At 42.0% G+C, this 20,224-nt stretch overlaps 2 protein-coding genes across 6 annotated transcripts in view; one reads left to right on the top strand and one right to left on the bottom strand.

Annotated features, from left to right (window-relative positions):
- The window catches only part of LOC148623038 (cilia- and flagella-associated protein 46-like), a 78,507-nt gene extending 76,120 nt beyond the window's left edge, over positions 1 to 2,387 (top strand). For all 5 annotated transcript variants that reach the window (XM_088573504.1, XM_088573503.1, XM_088573502.1 and 2 more), the window contains 2 exons: positions 40 to 176; positions 1,780 to 2,387. In XM_088573504.1, the coding sequence (XP_088429630.1) occupies positions 40 to 176; positions 1,780 to 2,039 (397 nt within the window). In that variant the 3' untranslated portion in view covers positions 2,040 to 2,387. The remainder of the gene's footprint in view (positions 1 to 39; positions 177 to 1,779) is intronic.
- Positions 2,388 to 4,141: 1,754 nt separating this feature from the next.
- Positions 4,142 to 19,835, bottom strand: LOC148623037 (uncharacterized). Its single transcript, XM_088573529.1, has 3 exons — positions 19,744 to 19,835; positions 15,772 to 15,945; positions 4,142 to 4,611 (listed from the first exon to the last, which is right to left on the bottom strand). Exons 1-3 carry the CDS (start codon positions 19,793 to 19,795, stop codon positions 4,352 to 4,354), a joined length of 486 nt encoding a protein of 161 aa, XP_088429655.1. The 5' UTR covers positions 19,796 to 19,835; the 3' UTR covers positions 4,142 to 4,351.
- Positions 19,836 to 20,224: the final 389 nt, after the last annotated feature.

Genomic DNA, 20,224 nt, shown 5'->3' with positions numbered 1-20,224 from the left:
AGCTGATGTTAGATGTATAAAACTTTTTTTTTTTTGTAGTAGTGGGATATTAAGCCTTGAGAAGCCAGTAGAGATGGCTATGTTAACCAGTCTTACAGGCATTAAATGTTTAATGACAAATCAGTGGCATTGCACACTTGCAGAGAATTCCAGTAAACTCAAATTTATGATGAAAGGTAGGAATCAACAATAAAAATACTATCACAAAAGAAATGCATATAAAGGTCTGAAAAATTCCCGATGATGTTAGAACTGTTAAATTTGCAAAGCAAATTTTTGGTGGTTCCCTCCGTGACGACTCTATTTGCTACACAGCTCCATCAGATCAAATTGATATAGGGAAGATAATGTAAACTTATAGAAGGGTCTGAAAAATTGCCAACGATGTTAGAAATTTTGTCATTTTCTCCGCGGGACTCGAACTCATACTGCTGTGACATCAATGGCAACACTGCCTGCACAAAGTCCAGTGCCCTAGACCATTCGGCCAGCTGGGCTATATTAAAATATAGCTTTCCCTGGAAGGGTCATTTCTCCTTGTAGGATTAATATAGGACTGTAACTTAGTATGTGATGTATGGTAGTACGGGACAGCTCAACTAGGTGTTGTTATGTAGCATAGAAGATAAAATTAACGATACATATCACAACAAATCAATATAATACAAATGTCTCACTATGTAACAACTTTACCCTGCTCCTTCGGATCAAATTGATTCATGGGAAATAATGTAAACATAGAAGGGTTTGAATAATTCCCTACAATGTTGGAACTGACAAATTTGCGAAAGGTTGTTCTGTTTCGCCAACATACTGCATACCACATCAGCACTGGTAAGGAAAGGAAAGGAATTTGCCATTTTTTGCAACGTGACTTGCAAAACCGAAAACACCATTTTTCTTCTCCAGTGCCAATGTGGTTTGCATTACATTGGCGAAACAGAACAACCTTTCAACAGGCGCATGAATGGTCATCACAGTTACTACAAATATAAACCAGACCTCCCTCTAAGTCGCCATCTTAGATCTGCCGGACACACTCAGGAGGATCTCCACAACATTGTTGTTATAATCATAGAACATAATAACAAGTGGTCAAAATGCACCGTACTGCTATATTTCTACTTTTCTTAATTATATTCCACAGTTAATTCACTTCTAATTTTTGATAAAAACACCCCCTTTCTCGTTTTCATTCAGATTCCTTATTATTTGCTTATGTGTGCCTTTCATAAAAGTACAATCACCCACAGCATGTGTGATTCAGTTTCTGAATTAATATTTGAATTTTTCAACCCTATTAAAACAATTAGTGTCTTGACTCTTGTTGTCAGGGTTTTCACCACGATTTTACTAAACCTCCATTTCATTCACTTAAAAGCAGGGAGGCATGTATATTTTGATCAGGATGCTCGACCTTATTCCACAGTATTTTCATTGAAACTAAGAACAAATGTTGTGTGAGTAAAATGTACATGCATATTTGCTTTTTTTATTTTGATCCATCAAAATTTGTTGTTTCCATTAGCATAACATGGACTTATTAAGGATTTTAAGTACCTCTGTGATTATATTAAAACTTATAGATGAAATGGAAATTATAAAAAAAATATATATACATGAGTGTATAGAAGAATAGGACCTACAATACTTGTTTCATTTTTCATTCTTCTTTTTCTTCAAAAAAAAAAAAAAAAAAAAAAGGAAAGAATATGGTGTAATGAAAAGAGAAGGGAAAATGGGTATTTAAAATTTTTTTTAACTCTGCTGTTTTTCCAGATCTGTTAGAGGGTGGTAAGACACCAGGTGAAGCTGTTCGGTACTTACTGTCACCCAACTTGAGACCTAAGAAAGAGGAGAATACTGGTGGTGAAACCTCTAAAACTGTGGTTTCTTTAGGTAAAGGTGAAGGAGAAGATGAACCATCAGAGTTCTCCTACAGGGAGACAAAAGAAGCCTTGGATTCTCCTGATCTGGATAGATCTCAGTATAATATGGTTGTGTATGGACTTCCTAATATCATTGTGGTGCAGCAGTAATTGTCACATATGAAATAAGGAAAATATAGGAAAGAAAGACAAAAAGCATTTTGAAGAAAATTTAAACATTTTATGTCACCTTTGAAAGTAAAAGAATGCTTTACAAAACACTTGTGAAAATAATATTATTTTGTGGACAATTTTTGCTTTGTGCACACTGCCATCCTAATGTTGTGCTTCTTTTCCATGAATCCATCCTTAATTGGCTTTTTATTTTCTTTGAATGTCATGATTTATATTATATGAAATACTTGAATTCTGTGATACTGCTTTTCTATTTTTATTGTCTTGTTAAAATTTTCCATACAGTTATTTATTTGTTTTAGAAAGTAAAATGAGTGAAACTTTTGTCTTGTTTATTTTCTAGTAGTACATTCAAGTTTTGGAAATTTGTTTGAAAACACTCTTAACCTTTACCATGCGGGAACTATACAGTCTGGGGCTGTTTTCCTATTTTGGGGCACTGGCAGTGTATTTTTAACTTAGAAAACACAAATTGATTACATCTGCAAGCAGAGTGAATATGCTTTATAAAAAGACTATCTTATATAAAGTTTTATCAAAGATAGGGACTTGAGAGCTGGACAAGTGGTCATGAGTTAGGGTGGCCTAAAAAGATGTGGCTTTTTATCTCACCTGGCCATAGGCCTTGTGAGCTATTGGCATCACTTGGCATCCGTCATCGTCGTTAACAGTTTTCAAACATCTTCTCCTCTTAAACTACTGAATAGATTTGCATGAAACTTATAATGATTGCTCCTTAGAGTATCCTGCACAAAATGAATGTTTGGATTTTTGATGAGTTAAAAAACATGGCTGCCATTACTAAAAATAGAACATAGGGGTCAGACAGTAGATTTTTGCATATATCTCCAAAACCGTTAGGTTTAGTCAAATTCTGACAGGGTAAAAGTATTCAGCATGATGAGATGTATCTGTGGTCAAATTTGTATGAAAATCTGTTGACCCATGTTGGAATTATTACCCTTTTTGGACATTTTTTGCTGTTTTTGATGTTGTTACTTTCAAAAATCTTCTCCTCAGAAACTACTGTACAGAATTCAATGAAAGTTGGTATTTTTTTTAGGGTATCCTTAACAAAATGACTTTGGTTTTTTGATTGATTAAAAAATATTGCTGCCTTTACTAAAAATAGAACATAGGAGTCGTACAGCAGTTTTTTGCATATATCTCCAAAACCGTTAGGTTTGGCCAATATCTTTCAATTGCTGAAATATCCTTATTATAAGGCCTACAAAAGTGTTCAGGGATCAAAATTGTCAGACGACTCGATGTAAGGGTTATTGCCCTTGAGAGGTGAAAAATGACATTTTTTTTTTCAATTTTCAGCCTACATCTTGAAAACCATGATAAATAGAATGAAACTTTCAATTGCTGAAATGATTCTTATTATAAGGCCTACAAAAGTCTCCATGGATCAAAGTTGTCAGGCGACTCCATATAATTTTGCCCTTGAAAGGCCAAAAAAAAATGTTTTTGCAGTTTTCAGTCTATATCTTGAAAACTATAATAGAATGAATGAAATTTCCAATTGATGAAATGATCCTCATGATAAGTCCTACCAAAGTCTTCATGGAGTCGAAATCGTCGGACAACTTCTTGTTAGAGTTATTGCCCTTGAAGGGCAAAAATTTAACCAGGTGAGCAATTCAGGCTCCTGGGAGCCTCTTGTTTAGGAGTAGGGCTCATTTATCGGCCTCTGACAACAGCAGAATTGACCGATAGTGCTTTAATTCACTTGGTTTTGACAGAATGATGATGTCTCTCACCACTCCACAATGTCAAACCCTTATATTATCCACTTCCAGTTTTAAGCCAATCTGAAGTCAAAAAATCCTGATTTATTCTCATGGGTGACCCTTCTGGGGACCCCTGACCTTCCACTTACAACTGCACTGAACACTATTTGGCTTAAATGACCATCAGAAAGAACATGCTTTGGAAAAATTGCATTTTGGACACTGTCTTACCTCTGGTAAGCCCCATGTCTGACAAAAAATTGCCAAAAATATTCATTTTCAGGCAACTGACCAATTTTTATGCACAAATCAGCATGGTAAGTAAAATATCTAGCAGTAGTAGATATTCCTAATGATGACTTTTATGCTATAAAAAGTACTTGTCAAAATTTGAGTCTTCAGGGTAATTCCAATTAACGGAGTCAAATATGAAAACTTCATTTAATTTTAATCTCCATGCATTCTAAGAGTCACATAAAAGTTTGTATAATGCAGAAACTATATAAATCAACAATACACTAATACCAGTAGCAATGTTCACCAAACTTTCTGTCAAAAAACATGAATAAAAAAAAAAATGCATCCAGTCATCACTAGGACTAACTGGAGAAATCCATCACTTAGCTGAGATTGTCCTCTATTACAGCCATCAGTATTGCAGACTTCAACACAACCTTTACTCTTAATTCCACCTAACTCAATGGTAGTTCCAAGGCTACTACAATGGCTCAACCGACCAATCTCTGTCTCTGATGTATACCCTCCATTATCTACCACACAATCACGCAGTAGATAGTACTGACCATTTTTCTCTAGAAAAAAAAAACACAAAATACAAATTACATTTATTTTGGAATAGTTGTCAGTATGATATTTATTTCATATGTTGATTTATCCTTATGGCCTTGTTGGACCAAATTATAAATCAAATGCAAAGTAGGGATGATCTTTCTGTTAATATACAATATTGTACCTTGTGAGTGCAACTCCTCTTAAATCATTCATTTAGATGTGTTAACATCATATGTAGATGTGCATGAAGCAAGATGTTGCTGAATCCTTTGAGATACATGTTGTAGGTTGGGTAAATTCAAAGTTCCAAAGATTGATTGTTGGTGGTTATCACATCTATGAAAAATTAGGGACCAAAAACAACCATTTTTTTTGGTTTCCGGGCATTAACTTAAGTAAAAAAAATGTTTATGAATTTGTACAATTAAGTTCCACACCAGAAAAGGGAAAGTTTTGATAGATACATTTATAGAGAGTAACTAAGGGGATTACCATTAGATTTTTATGGGGCCTGGCAGATTTTGAAAATAAATAATTTGTTCCTAAATATTTAGGAAATAAATAATCTGGCCTCATCATACCAGAAAATGAAGTCTGACTTTACAAAATGCTAGAAAATGAATATTCTGACCTTGGCTAGTGAATTGAAAATAAATATTCTGATCTTGGCTGGTAAATTGAAAATAAATATTCTGACCACTGCAAAACCTTTAAAAAAATTTGGCTTGCTACCCTCACCATAGTTTCATAAAAACACCCTAATAGTCTCTAGTGGCAATACTAAATACATGTACATAAATGGCTTTACTAAGATAATGTTTAGTAGTCCATGTGCTGGGAGGGTCAACCGTGCACCCCCACTCATCAACTTAATAGTGATTTTTAGGTACTTCTATACCTCCCTTTGCCGAATCAATTTGTCGCCAAAAAATACTCTCAGATTCTTTTTCAGTATAAGCCTATATTTGTACTCCACTGGGTAAAAAGCCAAGATTTTTGTGACTCAATTGTTTGAGTGTCTAAGTCTTCATGGGACAGTATGTGTAAACAAACTAAACAAATATAAGTATCATTATGTACCCCAATGTTTAAACTTTACAATGGTACAAAGAAATTTGCAGTAACACGTGGGGATTTAGGGGTAAAATGAGAAAAATGTACCCCTACCCCACCGAGAAATCGCTCAAATTGACATTTTTCACTTAACTTGGAAAAATTCAAAATATTTATTACTTGGGCTCATTTGGAAGCTATGACACTATATTAATCTACCATACCACATGATATCTCATTTAAACTACGGTATTCTGAAAAAATGACAATAACGGGTGATATAGAAGAAATTATGAAATTCTGAAAATTCCCATTTTTTTTTTCGATTTTATAGGAATTGTCACCCCAAGAAGAAAATCTGTGCCTGAATTGATAAGATATGTTTGGTATTTCATCATCATAATTATTAATGCCTAGAATAAGAGTTTCATGGTGTCGGTATGCTGAGAATGAGAATTCTGTTTTAACTGAGACAAGTTTTCTAGGGGTAGGGGTAATATTTTTAACACTTTTTGAAAATTCTTTTGTGAAAATTAGTTTTTGGTGATTTATTTATGTAGAAAATTGAATTGTCTATCGAATGATACCAAATTTGAGATGTTTTAGTTGAGCAATAACTTGTAGAGTTGAATTTATGTGACTTTTTACGGAAAAATTGAAAAATCCTATTTTTTCGATTTTTTTGATAAATTCTGTCTACAAAACTGTATTGGTTGGTGCTTTTGGGGGTGTACGGGGGTTATCTCAGCCAACGTACCATAGTTGATTATTGCAATTGTAGATTTCATTCATATACATATTTATTCGAATCTGTCCCCTAAAAAGTCCTTCGCAAAATTTCCCATTAAATTTCGGGCATATTTCAGGTCGAGGAATGACACGTGTCGGATATAGTAGAGACTATGCCTTGTATTATAGAGAATAAACTTCATTTAATAATGTCTTTAATAACAAACATAATAAGTAACATATTCCCTGATATAGAACTAAAACCATATATTTTGGTAACCCGGATATGAACATTCAAATTTTCATGAAAAAAATTTAAGACTCTTTAAAGAGTATGGAAAGTAGTGTCAAAAGGGGGATTCTACACCATCCTCCCTCTTCAAGGACAAATCCTGCATATGGCTCCCAACCCCGACGGTCAGATGCAAACGGACGGCATTCCTATTGAGCACTAAGTAAATACGAGAATTGCATATGTATTCAGTCGTAGACAAGTCGCCCAAAAGGCTGTGGATAAGGACACCTTAAAGAGAGGTGTGCCCCAGATTGAAATAAATAAAAGGATGGCATCCCGTAGTGTAGACATGGATCGTTATTCTGACTTTTTCGCAAAAAACTAGGCTGACCTGGATCAGTCTTTCCCAACTCCTATCCACCCCAGATCGATTCTCAAGAGTGCCACCTCCACACCCTCGTCCACGGCGGTCACTTTCACAGACAAATCATCTGTCAAAATTTTTCAGAAACCCCCAACCTCCCAAAGGCAGCAGCACTGCTGCAATGCCCCCAACGGAATGCAGATTGATGAGCATACCCAGTTGTGCCAAAATTGTGGTGCGCAGTCAATGAAGCTGCGATTTGAGCATCAACAAGGGGAGCAGAAGACCACCTGCGGCGTCCCACTCAAGAGGAAGAAGGATGGAGAAGGTCAAGGAAAAAATGGCTAGATATATGCGCGTAGGGAGCGGATGGACTTTCACCAGCGTCGGGAAGCTAGAAATCCACCTGAACCAATTCAAGGCACTCGCGGGTAGCTCCTTTATACCGACCCCATCGGCACTCGCGAAAAAGAAGGCGATCGTCAATGTGAAAAATGAGGATGATTGCTGCTTCTAGTGGGCGGTGCTTGCAGCTCTGCATCAAGATGAGGTAGATGGCAATCATGCATACCGCGTTGCTCAGAACAAGAGATAGGAGGATGAGCTAAAATTCGAGGGCATCGAATCTCGCTCAAGGTGATCGATAAATTCGAGAGGCAGAATGCCTCCACCAACGTCAACGTCTTTGGCTTCGATGACGTAAAGAAGGATGAAGAAGAAGAAAAGGATCTCCAGGTTTAACCCCTCAGGATGCGCGATGCCCTACCACTCAACCTCCAACCCAACGAGTGCGGCGTCCTGATTCACGACGATCGCGATGGCCCCGGCACGCACTGGACGTGATGGCATAAGCGCGGAGGACTCAAAGTCTACTTCGACCCTTACGGCCTACCCCCACCCAATAAGATGGTCGACTATCTGCGGCCGAAGATTTGATATAATATAGACCAGCTGCAGCGGCGAGGAGACGTGGTCTGCGGACACTTCTGCTTGCACGTACTGAAGCTGCTATCGGAAGGTCGGTCGGTGAATGCGGACCTAGACATGCAAAGGTATCACCTGCTATATCTCCCACTTCCCCGGACCGACAACGAACCTATCACCAAAGCCCTTTACGATCGCCTGCTGACGGATCTGGACGCATTAAGGGTCTTCGTCGAACTGAAGCATACATAGTCAAAAACTTTCTGGTCTCCCTTGATCGAGACCACAAAGCTTGCTTGGGATCATTGCAAGTCGGACTTCTTGATCCAGGAGTTGAATTCTTTGAGGTAGCCTCTCCACTTGACGTAGATTTCCTTCGTCCCTCCCCGGGTCCGCCGGCGCAAGACTTTCTCAATGCGATAGATATCCTGATCAGTGCGCTGGAGCTAGGGCTCGTAAAAGAATCCCTGGATCTCTTCACCCTCGTAGTCTTTGAGACGATAGGTGGGTGGCTGAGTACTCAAGGCCTGGGCGATGGTAAAGACCTCAGTCCAGCGCGGAGTATATCCCTTCTCAAAGGTGCCCTTTTTCCTGGTGATCCGGACCTTATCGCCCACGTCGAATCGCTGCGGCTGCATGGGTGGGAGGTCTCCGTAAAGATTCCAGAAGACCTTGGCTGGCGGCTGTGGGAGTCATCTTGATGGATCGATGCTTGGTGGTATTATACTGGCGGATGAGATCGTCCAGGACGGAAAGATAGGTGCGCGTGGAATTGGCCGAGAGAAGTACTTGAACATCCTCTCCTTCATGGTGCGATTCCAGCGCTCCACCATGCTTGACTTCTCTTCATTCTCGGTGGAGTAGAGCTCGACGTCCTGCTTCAGGAGCAGATCCTTCACCTCACGATTATAAAATTCAGCCCCCTTATCGGTCCATAGCTGCTCGGGCTTGCAATCCTTGAGGACGGTCCGAAAGGCATCTCGCACCCTGGCACCTTTCTTATCCTTGAGCTGCACCAACCAGCCGTACTTGGAGAAGACGTCAATGATGCTGGATCTGACCATACCACGCTCAAAGCGCTCACACGCGGTGAGATTGGGGATGGTATCAAGGGAGGCTAGCATCGTCTTATCGCAGGTCGAATTGCGTGCGGCCGTATCCTTGTGCTTGGTATAGCAAAGATCGTGGCGATATGCAGCCTCATCGACTCGATTGACGGGTCTCGACCAAGATTTGGGGGTACCGTCGGCATTGAGTCGTTGGCTGAGTCTGGTCCCGGACCAGTGAAATTATGCCCCAGCAGATGCATCTCGACTGACATCCAATTGATCAGCTTATTCATGAGTCCGGCGCCCTTCACCGTCTTGATAAATTGCGACTTTCGCGTACCACACTCGGCGCAGGTCCCTAACTTCAGTCGCTGCCGTCCATCATTGCTCGTGATCACGGCGCAATTATTCGTGTCCGTCTTCCTCTTACACTTCAAGCAGTACATTGTCATCTTATATAGATAAATGGACGTCGAAGACCTTACCTACGATGAACCCACAGCGAGTCGTCGGCATGACCACTTTCTCCTCCCGCAGCAATCTATGGGAGGTCTGATCATCAGGAAATCGGACTGCGGCGAGACGACGCTGCTGAATAACCTCCTCCTGCGCGATGTATGGCTCGACTACGATCGACTCCACGTCTTCGGAAAATCACTCCACCAGCCCATCTACCAGCTACTGCGGGGCGTTGGGGAAGGGGTTTTAGAAAGACGATATCCACGACCTTCTCTCCATCAAGGACCGCTATCCCCACTCTTTGGTCGACGTGGTGGATGCGATAAAGCCACCGTCCAAGCCTAGCGGTATCGAACCTTTCTTCTTCGAGCAGGTGAGCGACGTGCCCGATCCTCGAGAACTCGACCCCGCTCGCAAGAATATCATGGTCTTCGACGACTTGATGCTAAGCAAGCAGAACAAGTGTGAAGACTACCACGTGCGCGGTCGTCATAATAACGTGGACTGCTTCTACCTCTGCCAAAATTACTTCAAGCTGCAGCGGCAATCGATCCGGGAGAAATCTACCTTCATCTGCCTCTTCGAGCAGTATGCCAGGAATCGCGATCATATCCACCGGGATCACTGCAGCGATCTCACCCCGGCTCAATTCGATGCCCTATGCGATCACTGCTGGGCCAAGCCTCATGAATTCCTGACCATCGATCTCACGAGCCCGAAGACGGCAGGGAAATATCAATGCAATCTAGATGAGTTCTATCGAGTCTAGATAAAGAATGAATCACTTGCAGGATTTTTTCCTGGAGAATCAACGGGACTTGGATCGAGAGTTTGAGCCCCCTGAATGCAAGCACCAGTGGGAGCGTGTGCTTATTCACTACGAAATCCTGGGGTATAGCTGCAGTAGAAAGGTACGCTCACCGCCTCGATGAGCAGGATTTCGAAGGAAGGAACTATAATTCCCACTCCCGCCGTAAACCTAAGCAGCCGCCCGGACCACCGTGCTGCATCAAGATCGTCCGCCGCCATCAGTGCACGTACCCATCAATATCGGGCAGTGATAAATGCAAGAGGCACTCGAAGCTTTTCCCTGAGGCATGTTACCGGTATGGTGCTAAGATTTTCCGCGTCAAAGCTTTTCACCGTATCCACGAGGAGACTATATTCATATCGAAATTCACCATCCTTTAGCATCCAGGCTAGCGATATGCAGCGTGGCGTAGATAAGATCGGACTCAGCCGCGACCTCTCCAAGATATTCAAGCCCGTGGTCGAGACGGAAAAGAAGACTGCCTCCTAGATCACCAAAAAGATCGAAGATATCCCACTCGCTTTACCCGCCCCGGTGCATGCCCTTCCCCCTCCTACCCCTGCCGCCGAGGACGACGACGATCCACTACCCATCGAGCAATCCACTATCTTCAGCTCAGTATGACACCCAGGCCGACCATACCTTTGGATTGCCAGTGGAAGACGGTGCCAGTCACCTTCGACGGAGACGATATAAGGGTACCCCCGGTCTATGGGAGCTCATGGTCATGAAGCATCCCGGAGAATTCGAGGTAGAGGATCTAAATACGTATGGTGATATCCTACGAGCATCCAGTGCCATGTATCAAGGCAACTCTGCACTCTTACAGACCCCCAAGGCCAGCAAAAGCAGGAAATGGAAGAAGATCGTCTCGCACCTCTATAAGCAGGATACGTATGGGAGTGGAGTATCGACCGTCTTCCTCCCCATGTGGTTCGACCAATTGCTGGACCGTCTGAATTTTTGCGCTGCCGCCTACCATGGTGGGAAATAATGGGGTGCGCAACGAAATCTTTGCCATCCTCGACGCCATGAGGAAGTCCGGTCATATCAGCAGGCATGAGTACGAGAAACTGTATCGAAAGCTCCTCTAAATAAATTAACGATGCCTTTAGTAGTGAATTACGGTTATCGCCGGAGGTATGCTGTCGGCGGACGAGGCCTTTTCGATACAATTGCCAATTTTGCCAGACGGGTGCTTACCTCCTCCACCGCCAACACGTTGGGTAGCAAGATCGTGAGCGCCGCCTCCAATGCAGCCATGAAAGGCGTGAAGAAAGGTGCGAGCAAAGCGGTGGACCATGTCGTCCGTCAAGTGACCCGCAAGAAGACTCCTCCGGCACCACCCAACATGTCTAAGAGGACTTCGCAGCAGCAGGCCCGTCTCAATAATCTTATCTCGGGCGGAGGCATTGCCACCATCCACCACTTCGTCCAGCGCTATAGATAAATATATGATGGCCGATATGCTCACTATCACCGAAGGACTGACTTTTGATGAAAGTCTCCAGGTTCACGAAAACGAACCTCAAGCCGGAGCGCAGCTAAATAATGCCGGCGAAGAGATACGCATCAATATCGAGACCCAGGATCTCTTCTTCCACCCCGCCGAAAGCTATCTCTTGATTGAAGGTCGACTTCAGAAGAATGATAGTACCGCGTATGGTATCGCTCGTCCATAACAGTGCCATGTATCTATTTCGTAGCATCAGCTACCGACTCTCTCGCCAGCAGATCGAGCACCTCAACGACCCCGGTATCGCCACCATCATGCTAGGAATGCTGACGTACCCCGACTTCTCCAAATCGCAAGGCCCCAACCAGCTATGGTTCAGACTCCACGACCAAGCCAGCCAATAAGGGATCCTTTTCCTTCTCCTTCAAGCACGTCTTTGGCTTTGCCGAGGACTACGATGAGATCATCTACGGATTCAAGCACGAGCTCTCCTTGGTGTGCGATTCGGATGCCAATGCCATCCTCCGAGCCGCCGCCGTCAACGATGTGGCCAAAGTAGTCTTGAGCAAGGTCTCCTGGTTTGTCCCCCACGTCATCCCCTCCGACGAAAAGAAGCTGCGCCTCTATAAGACCATCCAGAGCAAGACCAAAATCGATTGCGGATTTCGCATGAGGCAGGGCGACTCCGTCGCCCTGCCTCAGACTTCGCAATTTCACTGGCATCTAGCCGCTAAAAGCGGGCGAGAAAAACCGTGATGGATCATTGTCGCCTTTCAGACCGAACGGGACAACAACCAACTGCATAATGCCGCTGTCTTTGACCACTGTCGATTGCGAAATATCCACGTGACCCTCAATGCGGAGTGCTATACCGCCGTGGACTTCAATGCTGGCTTCACCAAATGGAGGGTCGCCAGGGTCTATAAGGAGGCCGCCGAATTCCGCAAGAAATTCAATAGCGTGGAAAGTCTGCGGAGCAATGACGGCATCAATCCCTCTGGCTTCATCGATTTCTATCCCCTATTCGTCATTGACGTGAGCCATCAGTCCGAGCGGTTGAAAGAGTCGACGGTGGATATCCAGATCCGTACCGACTTTGAGCGCAACGTCCCTGCCAATACCCAAGCCTTCGCCCCAGGTCATCTCCGATCGAATCCTCCAATTCGAATCCGATGGCCTGAAGATGAGCGTCATCTTCTGAGGAGGGTTAGATAAATGGACGCTTCACTTTGGCGGAAAATTGCTGCCAATACCGAACCCAAGCATGGGTTTTCCTTCACCGTCTCTGGGAACGATAGCCAGATCTTGACTCGCTTCAACCCACCCCTCCAACTGCGCGAGGAGAAATCTTACGAGATGGCCCTCGTGAATCTGGAGACCTACTACTCCATCCCCAATATTCATGCAGGTAATAATTCCTTCCGCTACTCTCCCGATGATGGGGCTAACTGGTTTCTCGTCGAGCTGAGCACCAGCTCCTACGGTATCGACGATATCAACGATGAGATCCAGCGGCAGATGCGGATCAATAAGCACAAGGCTAAGGTCCTTATTGATGCCAATCGTGCGACCCTGAGAGCAACGTTGACCCTTGCTCGGCACTACCAAGTGGACTTCAACGTCATAAATAGCAACGGCAGCGTGTTGGGATTTGGGCGTCAGACGTATGCCTACGACCGTGACACTACCGGTTACGCGGAGGGTGAGAATATCGTCAATATCATCAACATCAATAGCATCCTAGTGAATAGTGATAGCATCTACGGAAGTTACGTCAACGGCACCCAGCCAGCAGTCCACCATCTATAGCTTCTTTCCTGCGGTCGATCCTGGCATGAAGATCATCTAGACCCCCAAGAATCTAGTCTACTTACCCGTGACCCTGAGAACCATCGACCGCATGCAGACGTATCTAACCGATCAAGACGGTCGCCCCATCGATCTGCGAGGGGAGCATCTCACCATACGCTTCCATCTGCCTGAGGTATAAATAAATGGATTATCAAGAGTACGGTCTCAACTTGACGAAGGGTCAGGCAGGAAAGATCCAGCGTGCGGCAAAGAAGGGTTGCCCCGTGAGCGTCCGATTGTTGCATGCAAACCTATCCGGTGAGCATAAAATGTTCCTCACTCACCGCCAGATCCAGCGCATCACCAAGCTGTTGCAGAGTGGTAAGGGTGGTATGGTCTTTGAGATGAGTCCGAAGCAGGTGAGGCATAACGTGCTGAAAGAAGGTGGATTCCTCCCCGTGATCGCAGGTTACGCCTCTGCTGCGTTACCCGTGCTAGCCAAAACCGTGCTACCTGCTTTGGGCGTGGGTGCATCGAGCGGTTTGGGTAGTGCAGCCATCCAAAAGGCCGTGGGTTCCGAAATGTACCTCAATAAGGGTGGAAAAGTGTGCTGCGTGAAACCTCAGGGTCGTGGCTTGTATCTCAACCCGGGCACTTTGCCCAATACCTACGGCGATGGATTGTACTTGAAGAGCGGACGTCGATTCTACGATGGTAAGGGATTGATCCTAGGCCCTAATAGCCCCTTCAAAAGCATCCCCATCTTGGGCATGCTCCTCTAGGTATAAATAAATGGACTCCGTAGACTCTGAGAAGCAATCCTATAGGGAAGCTAGGATTGAATCGATCAAGCGAGAGCTCAAATCCGAAATGCATAAGTACGTCCGACTATCGAAGACCTATAAACGAGTGGATAAAGCGGTGTCTTTTGCTCTGGATGCGTGTGCCGTACTCAACGTCATTTGCACCACCGGCACCCTCAGCACCGCCGCCACGGGAGTAGGTGCAGTGGCATGCCTCCCCTTGAGCTCCCTAGGCGTCGTGAATTCCATTGTGGTGGTGGTATTGACGGTGCTAGTCAAGCGCATCCGCAAAAAGCGTAAAAAGCATAAAGATACCGTGCGTATCGTCAGATCCAACCAATCCAAGATCAAAGATGCAGTGAGCAAAGCCCTGGTGGATGATGATATCGGTGAATCTGAATTTTCAGGGGTTGTGAAATGTCTTGGCTTCTACTACGACGAAAAGCAGCAGCTGCAAAAACCTTCCACCACCACTTTAAGTGAAGACCTTACTACGCATGCGCCATAGGGAGGATTCTTCCAATCGCGCCTCGCTCGACTACGCCTCGCTCCCCGCTCATTCCAGAATCCTCCAGATCAAAGTCTCAAGTGACCAAAAAAATTTTCCCAATCCAGTAATTTGGATTGCGAAATTTCGAACCCCATATCCCTAGCCCTCGGTTAGTTTTTTTACTTCCTCACCAAATCGTAGGAGAGGTATTCGTGTTTGGACTTTTTGCTCACTTTGAATCCCGTGCTCCGAACGTATGCTCCTTGCAAGGAATCTTTTTCTTTGTTGAGCGTAGGGCAAGCCCATGCTTTGGTGCTCCCTCCTTGTCTGTCCTTCAAGGTGAGGATCTTAGACGTACCGAACTTTCCATCCACTTCTATCTTGTAGATTACCCCGATGGGTAAGTCCTTCCGTTTTCAGAGCTTCCTGACTCTGCTCTTCAACCTTTTCCTGGAAGACATCTTCACTGATGAAGTCGTCTCCACTTGGTACGAAAGCATAATTCTTGTGTTTACCCTATGCTCAATAGAAATGCCGTCCGTTTTCATCTAACCGTCGGGGTTGGGGGTCCTATGCAGGATTTGTCCTTGAAAAGAGGGGGTGGTGTAGAATCCCCCTTTTGAGACTACTATGTAAAATAAATAATCTAGCTAAGGTTATGGTGAAAATAAATAATCTGACTTTCATCAGGCTGGAAATAATATTTCCTAAGAATCTAATGGTCGTCCCCTGACCCTAAACGGAACCAGGGGCGGATCGAGGTTTTCATGTTAGGGGTTTAAATAGAATTTTAACATGCCGAGCAAATTAAGGGAGGAAAGAAAAATTTTGGGGTAGAATTTGTGAAAAATCAAAATTTCATGCCAAAAAAAATCTTAATTTTAGGCCCGGCATGCCCATACTTGGACCCGCGGCTGAGAACAGAGAGCAACTTGGATCAAGAATAACATTGAGCAAGTGTGCGTGTATTTAAGCAATGCATTCTGTATCTTGATTTAAGAATATTGATTATTTACCATCGTCTACAACGATTTTGACACACTGGGTTGCCATGAATAATCCATTCCTGGTACCAAGAGTTGCCATACAGTCAGCCTGATAAAATGAACTGTTTGAATTCATAAATGTGTCATCGCATTGTGGATTGTCATAATTTCTGGAAGTACACTTGAAACACCCGAGTGTTTCAGCTGTAAAGAGAAAAAGGGCAGCGAGTTATTACTTCGTTATTTGAGTACATTCCTTCAGGATTAAAATACCTTCTGTCGCCGGTTCATGTCAGGATCTTCCCAGCTACTATTTTTGAACACTACACAAAAATATAACTTAACTTAAAGCTCGAAAATTCAAATTGATATGAGTATCTAGTTTTGGATCAAGGAAATTATCTTATAAAGCTGAAATTGGTTTTATTGAAGTATGATTATTGTATGGGATGAATAATACTCTGTTGATATATTTTTTTAACGTAAATGCAAATACCTTTTTGACAGGTTTAAAAGTTTGGGAAAATGTGAAAAAGAACAATATTTGTAAATGTGGGTACCACTGACTACATTTTGTACTTCAGAAATCAGTTGTAAAGATTGAGATTCAGTTTATACACATTAAAAAAATTACAGTTCTGAATAATATGGGAACCACTTGTGATTACAGTTTTATTTTACATCATGTAATGTTTTGAAATTTTGTCAATACTACAATTTTCACTTGTAAGACTCAAAAATATCCAGTGCTAACAGCACTTTGATTTGTCCTGATGTCTTGACTTGACAAAGCCTATATAAAAAATGAGAAATATCACAGAATTAAGGATTTTTATTACTGGTCTATGACCTAATATTTTTGCCTAATGATTATACTACTTTATATCAGTGATGACGTTAGATATACACACTTAAGAATTCTAATTTAATAAACCTCAGGTTATCATACCTTGACGATTTTTACAAGTTTTAATAAAGGTTATTAATTAAAAATTTTCTAAATTTCGCGAACAACGAAGAAAACTTGGAAATTCGTGAAATGACTGCTTATCTTACATTCTTTCATCTGTTCATATTTTAAACAAATACTATCTTTAAAAAAGGATAACCGACGCAGTAAAATTTTGTTCTTTTTAGCTATAAGTTTGTATATCTCATTCAAGAAAATAACATATGGCACGCAATTTCAATTTTCGATACAGTTCCAATTGATGGTTTTTACGGTCTTGACTACCCTTACGGATCTCGCACCGCCCCTTGCGGGGATTGTGTTAGTAGATGTCTGTTAGTAGTTGGAGGTAGCGAAGCCCAGCCTTCGTGATACCTGACCGAAGAACTCGGTCATAGTATGTCATACTAGCGGCTGTGCTGCTCAGTTGACGCTCTGGCCTACTCCCAGACCCCACGTGGGTTCGAGAGCGTTTTCCACTCTGTTTGGGAGTACGTCAACGTAAAGAGTGTTCGACACAGTTTTTTTTCTAACGCCACTATACGAGTATAAGTAATCGGTATTTGCCCAATCAAGGATTTATATATGTTTAACTTATGGTAAAAGGGTAAAAAGCGAAACTACATCGACTGCGTCAAAAAAAAATGTCCACGCACTCCAATAACATTTTACCGCCAATTGTCTTCCCTTTTAACGTAGTAACAACGCGAAATTTACAATTGGTGGCCGTGTCCGTAACATACAGTGGCGTAGCTACCATTGACGCAGCGACGCACCTGCGTGCACATAATTTTCCTATGAGTGGGGGTGGTGGTCTTATTTTGTACAGCCAAGGGAAAAACTAAAGTATGAATGTTCATATGGTGGGTCTATTGTATAATGCATCTGTGGTTATTTCAAACGAGATGCTACCGATTGAAATATTTCTGGATTTATCACAATTCTCTTTCTAACTTGATTTGATTTTAAACGATACAAAGTTATACTTCCGCAAAAATTTAAAAATGAAGAAAGCAGAAGAGTCTTGTCAAAAGATAGATTCCTTTTCCGTAAACGAATAGCTATTCTAGATAATACAAGTAGTGACATTGTCCATTCAGATGATCAGGCTACGGAGCCAGAAGTGGCATCCACTGAAATTTCATAGAAATCAATGCCAAGTCCGTCAAGTCACAGTGATACTTGTTCATCAAGTCAATCCTCTATCAAAAGCCTGAAAAGAAATGGCCCCTCTTACCCTGATATTGGTGATATAGCGAGAGAAGATATGACCCGGGACAACAATAGCAAAATTCTTATCATAAAGACTAGCTGGGGAACTGTAGACAATTTCTCTTCTAGGTATGTACCATTTTCTATCATTGATCTAAAATAAATGACCGGCCATTATTTAAATTGTCATAAAATATGGATTAAAAGTCGGCATTTTTTATCATAACTATAGTTGAAAAAATACTAAGAAATAATCCAGATTCACAACCCATAGGGCAAAGCCAAATTCGAGGCAAGACCAAATAAAATAGAGTCAACAAGGATATGCCGGAGGTTATCAAAATTAAGTCACACAGGACACGTGTTTCGGACCTAAAGTCTCATCAGCTACGTTTATCAAAAGTATGTCAAATCAGTTAAAAATAGTCGCAATCGAGGAGAATAGAAACTTTAACAAAAATACGCTGACTTGAGGAAAATCAAATTCCATATCTGAAACATATTAAAAATAGGAATCAACTCTAAATAATTGTCCATCATCGACCATACAAGTTTTATTTACAATGGAAGTTTACCCCGCCCCCCCACCCCTCAGACAAACTAATTCAAAAAGGTTACGACTATGTACATGTACATACATGTAAAATTTTAAATTTTTATATGCATATGCGCCCATATGCTCACCGGTCGCAATGAAGGGGATAATCCCAATCGCATCGTCAAAATTGTTTGTTCGTTTGGGGGGGGATGAACTAAGACTGTCCATGCTAGGGGAGTCATTTGACTTCGTGTGTTTAATCTTGTTTAAAAAAATAGTAAAATGAAGTCATCAAGCTGAAGGATATCGAGGTTAACACAATTTAGTCACGTAGGACACGTGTTTCGAGTCTAAAGTTCGCATCTGTAAATTGGTATTGAAATTTGTGGACAGCTGTGTTCGACTGTCGGAATTGAGAAACAGTCATTAAAAAACTGTATACTTTCAACCGTGAAAGCAAATCTATAGTGCATATTGTCGCATTGTCCTTAGTTCGTTCATGTGCATTTTTTGCTATCTATAGGATGTCATTTTTGATAAATTCAAATGGAATAAAATTTTGACTTTCAGAGATATTGGTGGTATTATGAGAAAACTGTCTCCCTTGTGGTTAAAGAAGCATCCCTGGTTAAGGTATTCCGTCTCTCAAGATGTCATGTATTGCTATTGCTGTGTGTCTCCTGAATATAGCTGAAATATCGCTGCTCGGGCGTTAAACCCCAACAATCAATCAATCATATTGCTGTGTGTTGTTTGGGAATGAAGGTGCTCGCGATAAATCGTTTGTTACTACGCCTGTCTCAGATTGGTCGAACATTCATAACTATATCAAAAGACACGAGCGTCTTGACTCACATTCCCATAAAGAACGATCTGCCCAGCACTTTGTAGATGTGAGAGACTCAAAGAAGGAACCGGTTTCTTATTCAAATTTCGATATGTTTTTGATAAAAAGTCAAGCTAAAATTAAAATTAAATTGAATCATTGCATCCAACTTTTTATACCAAACATGATATTTTCACCTTTAAAAATGGGTGTAGTAAATCCTAAATCCGCGGAGATTCCGGGGGGGGGGTCGCCCCCTGGGCCCCCTACCAGGCCGCTGCCCTGGACCCGTTGGGGGCCTTAGGCGTCCCCCAAACCCCTGCCGTAAGCTTTACGTGCCTTCGCTAGGTTCTGCGTGCTGAGCACGCAGAACCTAGCTACGCCACTGACATATATAGCTTACTTCGTCTGATTTGACTGTTGATGTTCACCACACGTTCTAAGGTTGACTATTAAACATTCCGTTAAGATACATACCACATACAACTTGAATCAGGATGCAAAAAGTTGTCAGTAGTTCTTTAGCCATGTTTTACCAACGACAGAGTAACCAATGAGATAATATCAAATCGGAGGCTTATTATCGTCTTATGTATTGAATTTTTATATTGTTTAGTTTTCTTTGAAAATTTTAAGATTTTCTCCTATTATATTCTTCTCTTTTAATCGATATCTCTCTTTGTTCACGAATTCATGGTGTTTACAGATTTATATACTACTATATTGAATCACATTGATAACTAATAACGTATTGATGTTCAAAATATATGTACCAAATATATAAAAATGTATACTAGATATAATTTAGACAAAATCTATACCCGGCATACAACTGGCGATTTAGGAACTTCCTATCCAATCACGGCATATGCATGTATACAAAACGTACGATATTCAGATTGAAAATAGCGGAACATTACTCAAAGAAAATAACTCGGAAACTTGCAATGTTCCTGCA

This window comes from Perna viridis, chromosome 3, assembly GCF_037379345.1.
Source record: "Perna viridis isolate PV_CMFRI_1.1 ecotype Kerala chromosome 3, ASM3737934v1, whole genome shotgun sequence".
NCBI classification, from domain to species: Eukaryota; Metazoa; Mollusca; class Bivalvia; order Mytilida; family Mytilidae; genus Perna; species Perna viridis.
This window is presented reverse-complemented; position numbering and strand designations above follow the sequence as displayed.

What these genes read in the sequence shown, in the direction of transcription:
- LOC148623037 (XM_088573529.1), bottom strand. Translation starts at nt 19,795, where the DNA reads ATGGCTAAAGAACTACTGACAACTTTTTGCATCCTGATTCAAGTTGTA. An exon ending in CCTGATTCAAGTTGTATGTG is followed by an intron (nt 15,946 to 19,743) that starts GTATGTATCTTA and finishes TTCTCTTTACAG; the next exon opens with CTGAAACACTCGGGTGTTTC. An exon ending in CAAAATCGTTGTAGACGATG is followed by an intron (nt 4,612 to 15,771) that starts GTAAATAATCAA and finishes TTTTTTTTCTAG; the next exon opens with AGAAAAATGGTCAGTACTAT.